The sequence below is a fragment of the Populus nigra genome, chromosome 17, assembly GCF_951802175.1.
Source record: "Populus nigra chromosome 17, ddPopNigr1.1, whole genome shotgun sequence".
Lineage (NCBI taxonomy): Eukaryota > Viridiplantae > Streptophyta > Magnoliopsida > Malpighiales > Salicaceae > Populus > Populus nigra.
In genome coordinates this window covers 4,072,832-4,086,123 of record NC_084868.1, presented here as the reverse complement: position 1 = coordinate 4,086,123, position 13,292 = coordinate 4,072,832, and the positions used below count along the sequence as shown (strand labels likewise).

The 13,292-nt window shown below is 32.3% G+C and overlaps 1 protein-coding gene and 1 non-coding gene across 3 annotated transcripts; one reads left to right on the top strand and one right to left on the bottom strand.

Moving 5' to 3' along the window:
- Positions 1–3,448: 3,448 nt before the first annotated feature.
- LOC133676901 (putative receptor protein kinase ZmPK1) lies at positions 3,449–6,099 on the top strand. 2 transcript variants are annotated; one of them, XM_062098695.1, is made up of 2 exons: positions 3,449–4,843; positions 5,000–6,099. In XM_062098695.1, exons 1-2 carry the CDS (start codon positions 3,526–3,528, stop codon positions 5,998–6,000), a joined length of 2,319 nt encoding a protein of 772 aa, XP_061954679.1. In that variant the 5' UTR covers positions 3,449–3,525; the 3' UTR covers positions 6,001–6,099. The 2 variants fall into 2 exon arrangements, with proteins under 2 accessions (XP_061954679.1, XP_061954678.1); XM_062098694.1 differs by having other exon boundaries at positions 3,449–6,099.
- A 2,408-nt stretch (positions 6,100–8,507) lies between these two features.
- LOC133677735 (small nucleolar RNA R71) lies at positions 8,508–8,616 on the bottom strand. The gene has a single exon (XR_009835824.1). It is a non-coding gene; the product is annotated as a small nucleolar RNA R71 (small nucleolar RNA).
- Between the last annotated feature and the right edge of the window lie 4,676 nt (positions 8,617–13,292).

Here is a 13,292-nt window from a genome sequence, read left to right as displayed (position 1 = left end):
ATTAAGTATTAAGATTTTATTTAACATGCAAACATAGCAAATATGATGCATCATCAAATAAATATTTAGTTCCCATATTGACTTAGTACTTCTAGTTACGTCTATTCTTGCATAGTAACACAAAAACTTCAGCAAAGAAATCTTGACCATGGTATCATCATTTGACAATTTTGTTTTAATTTTTGAGAGAAAAAAACAAGAATATATATATATATATATATATATTAGGTTCTCAAGAGTTGCTATGATATTGACAAATGCACATGTAAAAAGGCCATTGCAAATTTAAGAAAATTTGGCTTAGCATGGCTTATGAAAACTATCTTTAACTTTTAATCAAAGTTATTTTTTATAAATAACTTATAAAAGAAATAAGTTAAATTTTAAATTGGAAGAATTTTTAATAAAAATAATTTAATTTTTTTAAAAGTATAAGTAAGAATTCATAAGTTAAAAATTTTATCTTGCTTTCATAACAAATTTTTATTTAAATTAAAATTCATTTCTAACTAAATATATTTATGATTTTTTTCATGAATCAAAAGTTAACAAAAAAAAAAAAAGAGGAGGGGATTTTAGTGTATATCTCCTCACAAAACACTATTTACTTGAATAATATTTTCTTTTCCATTTCTTTGTTTTTTTCCCCATCTATATTTTTCGTCTTTCTATTTTGTCAAATTTCAATTCAATCCAGTAATATTAGATTTATTTGGGATTGAGTTTTATAATTTTTTCAATTTATTTTTTATGAGGTTATGCCAGTCTCATAACCCGGACCACGAGTTTGACTTGGTTTACTTGAGTTTTTCTTCCTTTTCCTGATTTTTTTTTCAATTTTATCCTTCAATATTGAGTTGATTCGGAATTAGACTTCTTGATTTGTTTTAGTTTGAATTCAATGAGACTATCCTCAACTCATGACTCGGGTCACGAGTTTGGTGGGTTAACTTGGGCTGACTCAAGTTATTCTTTTGTCTTTTTAACATAATTCTTAATTTTAATTTCATCATTTAACATTAGGTTTATTGGAAACTGAACTTCATAATTTCTTTAATTATACGTTTTATGAGGTCATTCCAGTTTCTTGACCCGAACCGCGGGTTTGTCGACTTAACTTGGTTGACTCAGGTTTTTTCACATTTCTAATTGACATTTTTTTTTCTTGATTTCATTCTTCAACATTGGGCTAATTGAGAATTAGGCTTCGTGATTTTTTTTTTGTTTATTTTCTATGAAGCTATCATCATCTCATGACTCAAGTTACTTATTTGGTGAGTCAAACTAGGTTGACTTGAGTTTTTTTTCTCTATTTTTTAATCATTTTTCCAATTTCATCTTTAAATACTAGGTTGATTGAAAATTGAACTTCATAATTAAATATATTTATGATTTTTTTCATGAATGAAGAGTTAACAAAAAAAAAGAGGAGATTTTACTATATGATCCTCACAAAACACTATTTAGTTGAATAGGATTTTCTTTTCCTTTTCTTTGGTTTTTTTCCCATCTATGTATTTCTTCTTATTTTTTTTCAAATTTCAATTCCATCCTGTAATATTATATTTATTTGGGATTGAGCTTTATATTTCTTTTCAATTTAATTTTTATGAGGTTATGTCATTCTCATGACCCAGACCACGAGTTTGACTCGTTTTACTCGAGTTTTTCTTTATTTTTTTGATTTTTTTCTCAATTTTATCCTTCAATATTGAGTTGATTCAGAATTAGGCTTCTTGATTTGTTTTGGTTTAAATTCAATGACATTATCCTCATCTCATAACTCGGGTCACGAGTTTGGTGGGTTAACTTGGGTTCACTCAAGTTATTTTTTTGTATCTTTTTTTAATAGAATTCTTAATTTTAATTTGATCATTCAACATTATGTTTATTGGGGACTGAACTTTATAATTTCTTTCAATATATTTTTATGAGGTCATCCAAGTTTCTTGATCCGAACTGCAGATTTGACGAGATAACTCGGTTGACTCAGGTTTTTTTCACTTTTCTAATTGTTTTTTTTTTCTCTCGATTTAATACTTCAACAATGGGTGAATTGGGATTTAGGTTTCGTGATTTGTTTTTATGAGGTTATCCTCATCTCATGAATTAGGTTACTGGTTTGGCGGATCAAACCGGGTTGACTAGAGTTTTTTTTCCTGTTTTTTAATTATTTTTTTTCAATTTCATCTTTAAATATTAGGTTGATTGAGAATTAAACTTCATAATTTATTTTAATTTTCTTTCTATTAGGTTATCCCGGTCTAATGATCTAGGTCGCAAGTTTGGCAGGTTAACCTGAGTTGACAGGGTTATTTTTTGTTCTATTTTTAATTGATTTTTTTTTCAATTTCATCGTTCAATATTGAGTTTGTTAGAAATTAGATTTCATAATTTATTTTAATTTATTTTTCACGAGATTATTATGTATCATGACTTGGCATATGGATTAGCTAAATAACCCGACTTAACTCGAATCGATCTAATATTTTATCGTCTTAATATTTATATTAAAAAATCTCATCTTGAATATTTATTATGAGACAAACCATATTTTTACTAGTTATTTGTGTTGCTTTTGAACTTATTAAATCAATAAAATCATATCAAATCCATCCTCATATATTTTAAAATTATTTTTTACTATAAAAACATATTAATAATACCTAAATATATTAAAAACAACTTGCAATATAACACGCGACAATAAATGTTAGCTTTTGTCCTGTATGTTCTTCCCTTGGTATCATTTAAAGTTTGGCACATGGATTTTTTCCACCCTGACCCAGAGTCGACTTGGACTTGGATCCTTCTTCTAGGTTGTAAGAACTTTTTGGTCACAAAACTTCAATGTGAAAATAGGAATTGTGGCCATGAATGTATTGGCGGTTTGTTATTATCTTTTAAAAGTATTTTTAAAAAATTATTTTTTTATTTTTTTATTTGTTTCAAATTAATATATTTTTTATATTTTTAGATTATTTTAATAAATTAATATCAAAAATAATTTTTTAAAAAAAAATATTATTTTAATACATTTCTGAATGAAAATCACTTTGAAAAATAACCACAATTATACTTTCAAACAGTTTTATAGTATTATAGTGTACGGTAATTTTTAAAAGTATTTTTTAATTTATATTGATTTTTTTATATTAGTATATTAAAATTATTTTAAAATTTTAAAAATACTAATTTAATATTTTTTAAAATAAAATTTTTAAACCACTTATAATAAATAAGTGTTAATGCAAAATCAAACCATCACTGTAATACTCAGAAAAACTGGTCCATGTTTCACATCTAAACAAATATCTGACTCCTATTTTCTCTCACCCGTAAACAATACGGAAGGAATTAAATGCATATTTGAATATAAGAATTATTAATTTAAGATTGGAGAGAGATTTATGTGCTTACAATAATATGAGGCAGCCAATGCATGATAGCCTTCTGAGCTGTCAAATTGCTCATGAAAACATCATTCAAGAGAGGATGACTTTGCCCCCCTTGGGAGGCCTATAGATGATAATTGTTCTTACCAAACAACGTACAAGTTGCAAGCCAATCCTGGGCCTCATGGGGAGTTCTCAAACTTCATTCCCTCCAAAAAAAAATTGTTTCCTCACTGTTTTGTTCTTGTTTCTTTCAACTTCAAGTGCCCAGAACGTTTTGCGAAGAGGTTCATCTCTATCAGTAGAAGATGATTCGGACATCCTTATCTCACCAGATAAAACATTCTCTTGTGGATTCTATGGGATGGGACAAAATGCTTATTGGTTCTCTATTTGGTTCACCAATTCCAAGGACAGGACTGTGGTTTGGATGGCCAACAGAGACAGACCTGCTAATGGCCGAGGTTCAAGAGTTTCTCTACGACGAGACGGTGCAATGGTCTTGACAGATGTTGATGGCTCCATCATATGGGAGACTAACACCTCCACTGGTGTTGGAAGAGCAGAGCTTCTGGACACTGGTAACCTTGTTCTTAAAGGCCCTGGTGGTAAGGTTCTATGGCAAAGCTTTGATTTTCCTACTGATACACTTCTTCCAAACCAGTTATTTACAAAGAGGACAAAGCTGGTTGCTAGATTGCATAGCGGGTCTTATGCCTCTGGATATTTTAGTTTCTTTTTTGATAATGATAATGTGCTGAGGTTGATATATGATGGTCCTGATATTTCAAGCATATACTGGCCTAATCCTGATTTTAATCCGTTCGGAAATGGTAGAACAAATTATAATAGCAGCAGAACTGCAGTTTTTGATGAAATGGGCCATTTTATATCTAGTGATTTGCTCCAGTTCAGTGCTCCTGACACGGGTTTATTAAGGATCAAAAGGAGGCTAACAATGGACCATGATGGGAATCTCAGGCTTTATAGCCTGAACAATGAAACTGGATTGTGGGTGATATCATGGCAAGCTCTTTCTCAGCTTTGTAATGTTCATGGAATTTGTGGGATAAACTCGATTTGTGTAAATACACCAGACCCCAAGTGTTCATGCCCACCTGGCTATGAGATCACTGAGCCTGGTAATTGGAATAAAGGCTGCAAGCCTATGTTCAACAGCGCTCTTTCACAGTCTCAGCAAGTGAAGTTTGTGCTGTTGCCCCATGTAGATTACTGGGGATTTGATCTTAATTACAGTGACTCCACTACATTCAACTCCTGCATGAAGCTCTGCTTGGGGGATTATCGGTGTAAAGCATTTAGCTATAGGCTAGATGGGAGAGCACTTTGCTACACAAAAGGCGTGCTTTTCAATGGTTACCAGTCCCCAAGTTTTCCAGGCAATATATATCTGAGATTGCCAGATAGTGTTGAGACATCTCAACTAGGTATTCTTAATGGCACTGACCTCATTTGCCAGTCTGCTGAATCAAAAACAACGATCGGTTCTCCTTCTATGTATAACTTCAACGCTAAGAGGACGAGATGGGTTTATTTCTACTCATTTGCTTCTGCCATTGGACTTATTGAAATTCTCTTTGTAGTTTCAGGTTGGTGGTTTCTTTTCAGAAAGCGTGGTTCGCCAAATTTGGCGGAAGACGGATATCATCTGGTATTAAGTCCATTTAGGAGGTTTACTTACACTGAGCTCAAGAAGGCGACGAATAACTTCAAGGAAGAGCTGGGAAGGGGAGGTTCTGGAGCCGTGTATAAGGGCTTTTTGACAGATGAAAGGGTTGTAGCTGTGAAGAGACTGGAAAACATGAACCAAGGGGAAGATGTATTTTGGGCAGAAGTGAGCACAATTGGAAAAATCAATCACATGAACCTGGTGAGAATGTGGGGATTCTGTTCAGAGGGCAAACACAGACTCCTAGTCTATGAGTACATGGAATATCAGTCACTGGACAAGCATCTATTCTCCCCAACGTTTCTTGAATGGAAAGACAGGTTTAAAGCGGCCTTAGGGATAGGTAAGGGCTTGGCTTATCTTCATCACGAGTGTTTAGAATGGGTTATACATTGTGATGTGAAGCCAGGAAATATTCTTTTGGACAGTGAATTTGAACCCAAGATTGCAGATTTTGGGCTTGCCAAGTTGTCTCAGAGGGGTGGTAAAAGCTCTGACTTCTCTCAGATTCGAGGAACCAAGGGTTACATGGCTCCAGAGTGGGCTACAAATCTTCCTATCACTGCAAAAGTTGATGTTTATAGTTATGGAGTTGTGGTTCTAGAGATAGTGAAAGGAATCCCACTCTCAAATTGGGTCATAGAGGGCAGGGAAGAGCATGATGAATCAGATCTAACACGGTTTGTCAGAGTGGTGAAAAGGAAAATTCAGTGCGGAGAGACCTCTTGGATAGAAGAAGTAGTGGATCCAAGATTGAATGGTCAGTTTAGCAGGAGCCAAGCAACAACGATTGTTGAACTTGGCATGTCTTGTGTAGAGGAAGATAGAAACAAGAGACCAACAATGGATTCAGTAGTCCAAGCTCTATTAGAATGTCTAGATGAATCTTCAACCCAGCTTTTGGACAGTCGGTAATTGCTTCAAATTGTATATTGTTAAGTAGTTTCCTCTCGGAGTTTTAGCTCTAACGTCATTTTGTGCTTCTGTCATCGAATAACAGTCGTGTTGTTAAAATTCTACCGTGCCATTTTCCCTACAGCATCACACTTGACATGATTTAGTGCTTCGGATGCAAAAATTGTTTGGTCAATATGCGTTGTCATGCATAGGATTGACGCATGCCTTCAGGTTTTGAAATAACACGAGGTTTGCAAACTAGCTCACTAGTTTTCTACACCACAAATTACTATGATTGCCTGTTAAATTTGAAAATGTCTCAACCGGAAATAAACAAAATGGTTTTAGTACACACTGACGGAGTTCGGACTGGTGGTTGCTTGAGGCAACTGTGGCTTTAGAGCATGTTTTATAATAACAAGTCTAATAATATAAGATACCTTTAATTTATGGTAAATGCTCAATTTTAAATACAGGCATATTTTACAATTCAAAGGATTTATTGATGTGATTAACTATTGAAAGTGAAAGGACAAAGAAAAGGCTAAGCTTAGAAAAGAGATGCTGATTCAATTCAAATTGAAACAATGTTCAGTCATTGAGTCATATCTGGAGTTGTAGATTATGGATTTCAGTTTGATTTATATGGCTAGAAAGTTAAGACGTAGGCCTAAAACATTCATGAAGAGTCCAACACTAAATTCTGCTGTTTGGAAGTCCAAATCTTAACATCAAAAGAGAAGTCCGAATTTGTCATGCAGTCCAGACACTATTCAGTGTTCAGCCCATATCTTGAGTTCTAGAAGTCCAAATGACCTCATTCTTGTTTTGTTGGAAAGCTTAGACAATTTTTCAGAACTTTCATGCAGACTATCTATTCAAATTCTAATATTAGCAATGACGTTTTCTGCAGACAAGAAGATAAAGTTTGTTACCAAGTCAAGAGGTGGTCACCCACTCAACTATTAGTCATCAAATCAATAGTTCTGAATTTTATCCTATAAAAGAAGGCATTGGCCATGCATTTAGGCGTCTTGGTTTTCAGATCAAGATCATATTCTTGCTTTCTTTCTTTGTATTTTTGTAATGTTTAAGTTTTGCTTTCATTAATCTCTTGTTTATACTTTTCATCATAACTATGTTCTTATCTAATTTATTTATGTTTCTCTTCTTCATAATGTTTAGCTAAGTTTATTATGTCAAGATGAAAAGGTTTCACTAATAGTGTTAGAATAGATATAATATAAACTCAACATGGACTTCAATGTTTATTTTCAAGAAAGTTTGTTATTAACATGTCTTATCTTTTTATCTTATTAATTCTTAATACTTTGCTTGTTAAATGATTAATCTAGATTTGTGTTGTATAACACTTGGTACAACAAATGCTTGGCACTTTCATAGCCAACCGCATGGTATAACCTACACCTGTGCTATATGAAAGGAACTTGATTTGTTGTTAACATAAGTTAACATCATGAATTCCTGACAATATTTAAAAGTATGGTGTTACTAAAATAAGATAATTAATATGATCATATTAAAAATTTATAATGAACTATTAAGGATAAAACATCTGATTGGAACCTTCTTTGTGTGTGGTTTCCAGTTGATTAATAAAAAGAGTTTATACCATACTTCTTTCTAATACTAATAGTGGATTCTCTAACCTTGACAATTATTTTATCCTTATTTAATCCTCACATCAATATCTCATAAAATTCTCATAAACTCTTTGTTTTATTAAATATATATATATATATATATATATATATTATTTGTAATTTATATAGTTCACCTTCTTGTGGTTCGATCTCGGTCTTGCCGGGTTATTTATTACTTCGACACTCTTGTACTTGGGATAAGACATCAATCTTTTGATCGTATCAAGTTTTTGGCGCCGTTGCCGGAGAGATAAATTCCTGTATAAATTATAATATTTATTTTATTTTCTCTTCACCTTTCTTGTATCTGACTTTTGTTTCTTTTGTTTTGTTTCTTTTTTTTTTTTTTTGTTTTCTTCTTCCTTTTATTCCCTTCCTACACGTGCATGAGAGTTTGGTCATGTACATTAAATGGTAGACTTTCTAGGAAATCCTCATCATTTTCAGAAAACATGGCCGAAGAGGATAATCAATCGCTTCATAATAAGAATAATGGGAATAATCAAGTTATAACACAAAGAGACCACATGAATCCAACAAGAACAAATGCATCATCATGTATAATTTTTCCTCCTGATGCATCTCATTTTAATTTTAAGCCAGACATTATTCAACTTTTACCTACTTTTCATGGATTAGATTTAGAAAATCCATACTTGCATTTGAGAGAATTTGAAGAAGTTTGTAACACCTATAATAACTTAAATTGTAGCATGAATATCATCAGATTAAAGTTTTTTCCATTTTCATTAAAAGATAAAACTAAAACATGGCTACAAAATTTTAGATCGGGATCCATTCGTGCTTGGGATGAAATGCAACAATAATTTTTAAAGAAGTTTTTTCCGTCTCACAGAATAAACTCTTTCAAAAGACAAATCACTACTTTCACTCAAAAACCAGGAGAAACATTTTACCAATGTTGGGATAGGTATAAAGATTTGCTTAATACATATCCTCATCATAGTTTTGAAACATGGAGATTGGTTTCATAATTTTATGAAGGATTAACACCTAAAAATAGGCAAATGGTGGAATTGATGTGCAATGAAACTTTTGAAGATAAAGACCTTGATGAACCAATGGAATACGTGGACTTGTTAGCTAAAAATGCTCAAAATTGGGACACTACAGGTATTTATTAGGCACCGGGTAAAACTCAACCTTATACATCTAGTGGAGGTATGTATAACCTTAGGGAAGATCATAACCTCCAAGCTAAATTTGCATCTTTAGCTAGAAAAGTCGAGGCACTAGAATTAAAAAAGAGTGGTCAATTAAAATCTGTTCAAGAAATTGTGTGTCAAATCTGTGAAACCAATGAACATTTAACCAATAATTGTCTAAATTTGCCTTCTTTCAAGAAATGTCTCCATGAACAAGCCAATGCTTTAAACAGTTTCCAAAGGCCAAATCAGAATCCATACTCACAAACATATAACCCTGGTTGGAGAATCATCCAAATTTCAGTTGGAAGAGTGGTAACAATAATGCACAAACTTCACAACCACCATTTCAAGCATACTATAATTTTTAAAATTCTCATGGATTTGTACCTCCTTATGCTCCCCCTCCTAGAAGAAATGTTGAGGAAACATTGCATGCATTCATTGAAAAGCAAAAGACAATCAACATTCAACTTGCTCAAAGCATGACAGATTTTAAAGATACTCTTGCAAAATTCACATCAGCTCTCAGTTTTCAGGAGAAAGATAAGTTCTCATCTCAACCACAACAAAATTCTAAAGGGCAATACAATTCAAGTACAAGTAGTTCCAGAAGTCATCACATAGATCAAGTCAAATCAGTCATCACTCTTATCAGTGGTAAGGTTATTGAAAACCCACTCTCAAACCTTGTGAAAAAGATGATGAGTTAATCTCTGAGGGTAAGGAAGGGGTTGAATCTGAACAGTGCAAAGAAAAGACTGATTCCCTGCCAGCACTTTCATTTCCTCATGTCATGACCAAACAAAGTAAAGTCAATCACAACTCTGAAATCTTTGAAACTTTCAAACAAGTAAGGATCAATATACCTTTGTTGGATGCTATTAAACAGGTACCTTCTTATGCTAAATTTTTAAAAGATCTGTGCACTATGAAGAGAAAACTGAATGTGAAAAAGAAAGCCTTTTTAGCCAAACAAGTAAATGTCATTCTTCAAAACAATAATGTTTTGAAATATAAAGACCCTGGTTGTTCTACAATTTCTTACTTTATTGGAGAACATAAAATTGAAAAAGCTTTATTTGATCTTGGAGCTAGTGTGAATTTACTTCCATATTTGGTTTTTAAAAGTCTCAATCTAGGTGAGTTAAAACCAACTTCTGTAACTCTTTTACTTGTTGATAGATCTGTAAAAGTGCTTAGAGAAATAGTTGAAGATGTGTTACTACAAGTCGATAAATTCATTTATCTTGTGGATTTTATTGTCTTGGACACCTGCTGAAGCATGTAATTCATTTCCTGTTATTTTAGGACTTCCATTTCTTGCAACTTCTAATGCATTGATTAATTGTAGGAATGGATTGATGAAGCTATCATTTAGAAACATAACATTGGAGATGAATATTTTCAACATTTGCAAGCAACCTGGAGATGATAATGATATACAAGAAGTAGATCTTATTGAAGAATTAGTTTATGATCAACTTGAATCTACTTTGAGTAAAATTGAGTTTGGTGAATCTGAAGATTTGCAAATGATTTATTCTTGAGAAGAAATCACGGATAAGAAAGGCACTGAAAATGTTGACGCGGATCTTTTGTCAAGAGTGATAATAGATTTGACATCTGACATCACACAAATCGATGATTACTTTCCTGATGAATCCTTACTTTCTTTTAGATCAATGTCTTGGTTTGCTAATTTTATCAATTCTCTTGCTTCAGGATATTTGCCAACTCATTAGAGTACCCAAGACAAAGGAAAGTTCTTAAACAAAGTGAAGAACTTTTATTGGGATGACCCTTTCTTATTCAAATATTGTCCTAATTATATATTTCAAAGATGCATTCCTGACAAAAAGGTAAATAGTGTCATTAAATTTTGTCATCCTGAGGCATGTGGGGGTCATTTCTCATCAAAGAAGACAACTGTAAAAATCTTACAATGTGGATTTTATTGGCCCACCATGTTCAAGGACACATATATATTTCTGCAAAACTTGTGAAAATTATCAAAAGTGGATATTGGTCAAAAAGTTTTGCTTTATAATTCTCGACTCCATTTATTTCCTGGAAAGCTAAGATCAAGATGAAGTTGTTCTTTTATTGTGAAACATGTATATCCATATGGGCCTTTGATATTGAGAATCCAAAGAATGGCAATGTTTTCAAGTCTCTCTCACCCCGGTCAAATGGCGGATAACGGTACTCCGTGACTCTTAAGTCGGTTCTTTCAGTTTCCCATGATAACTGATATCTGTGTATATATTTGTTCAATTCCTTGTTCCTTCTCTTTTCTTTGCATCTCTTTTCCACTTCTCATCTAAAAAATGGACAGCACTTTTGAAAATTTGAAAAAGTATTTTTCCGTTTTTCCTCAAAATGCAATTGCAAAAATTTATTGTGCTAGGTGTGAAAGATTGAGGTTGTTAATAAACCATGGAATTTCTAAAGATATTCGCTGGCTAATTAAAGCAAAAGTCTGATTATCAAGTGAGTCCTCCAATTCTTTCATTTCATACATGCTTGGAACATGTAAAAGCACTTTTGCAAAGAAACGTCATGCAAAACGACTGAAAGTCTGCCATAAATATGCCAAATGGACTTATAATGCAAAATGCCATTCTTTAGGAATGGTATCTATAAACCGTGAAGATAAAATACAATTCATTAAGGATGGCTTGAGTAAGGAGTCTTTAAATAATCTTCTAGTAACTCTTGAGACGCACCCTAGTGAAGATATGTATCGTGCAATTCATGATTTATGGCCCCATTTTCATAAAGAACATGATCGACTTACTCTTGGGAATTTGACTAAAAAATACCCTGTATGTCAGTTTTTAAAGAAAACTGGATGGGAAGCTTATCTCAGACCCATAGAGGGCGTTTAAGTCGTTCTTGGACGTAAAACCAAGGGAAGATGTGAGCCACAATCACAACTATAATTTAAGCCTTAGTTTGTAAGAAATTATGTCTTTTGGTTTTATTAATAGCATAATATTTGTTTTTTGTTGTTTCTTATATTTGTTTTAGTGTGTTTCAGGTTTGTCAGTAGTCATTGTTTAAGGTGATGTCTTCTATACTTCATCTTTCTACCTTAGAACATTGAGAACAATGTTTCATTTTGGTTGAGGGGAAAGGGTAGTAGTTGATATTAAAAAAAAATAACTAACTGTGTTTTCTATTTCATAAACCATTTGCAAAACTGTTGTTACTAAGATGGAACCATTTGCAAAACTATTGTTACTAAGATGACATAGTAAAGGAGTTCTTTTGTTAAAGTGACTCTTGAGACGCATCTTAGTAAACATTCTTAACAAGGTCTATCAGAATACTTCATGAAATATTCAGGTTTACAAACTCTCACAGTATTATCAATTGATTCTGCTCATATACTCATTTAACAAGTATTCTTAAACCTTCATTTTCACACACACATTTTAACATATGATTATGGGTTGCACATTGGATTATTACATTATTTATGTTCTTTTGTTAGAGGTAACAACTAAAGAAAAGGGATAGTGTATAATTTGCAAAAAAAAAATTGATGATAATAAAACCGTAGATAAGTTTGGTTTCGTAACCTTCCTAACCTGAGCAATTAAGCCTGAATAGGTGTTTTAACACCTAATACCCTAAAGTGAACTGACTTGGGAGCTATTGGCCAGTGCTTGTTACATGGGTTAAGAAGAAAAGCTTAAGGGAATCAAACATTGCATTATCTACGTATCAGTATCTGCAACCCGAGTTACTAAGCTCATAGGGGTGTCTCAACACCTAATGCCCTAAGACCAACTGATCTGGGAGTCATTAGCCGAAAGCTCGTTACATAGGTTAAAGATTCATTGTGTTTTAAGTTATATGTATATATATTAAAAAAAAAGTAAAAAGAAAAAAGAAAAAATAATAATCTCAACCCAAGAAAGTTTAACCTTAGAAAAACATTAGAACAGAATATTGTTTTCTTCCAATAAAAGTCTCATCATCTATATTTTCATATATTGAGCACATAAAAAGAATGTTTATTAATATCTTGTTTCAACAGTATGAAGTAGATATATAAATTTAATGAGAGTTTGTTTATTTAGATAGATTAATGGAAGTTGAATGATGAATTTCTTGCTTTGTGGAACTTGCAAATTGTTTTTCTATTTTAACGTTTTGATTACTAGGGACTAGTAATAAATTGATTGGAGGGTGTGATTAGTACTTTAAAGTGTATTTTTATCAAAGTTTTATATTATCATTTTGCACTTGAAGTATCAACAACTCCTTAACTAGAGCATGTTTTATAATAACAAGTCCAATAATATAAGATACCTTTAATTTATGGTAAATGCTCAATTTAAATGCAGGCATATCTCACAATTCAAATGATTGATTGATGTGATTAACTATTGAAAATGAAAGGACAAAGAAAAGGCTAAGCTTAGAAAAGAGATGCTAATTCAATTCAAATTGGAACACTATTCAGTCA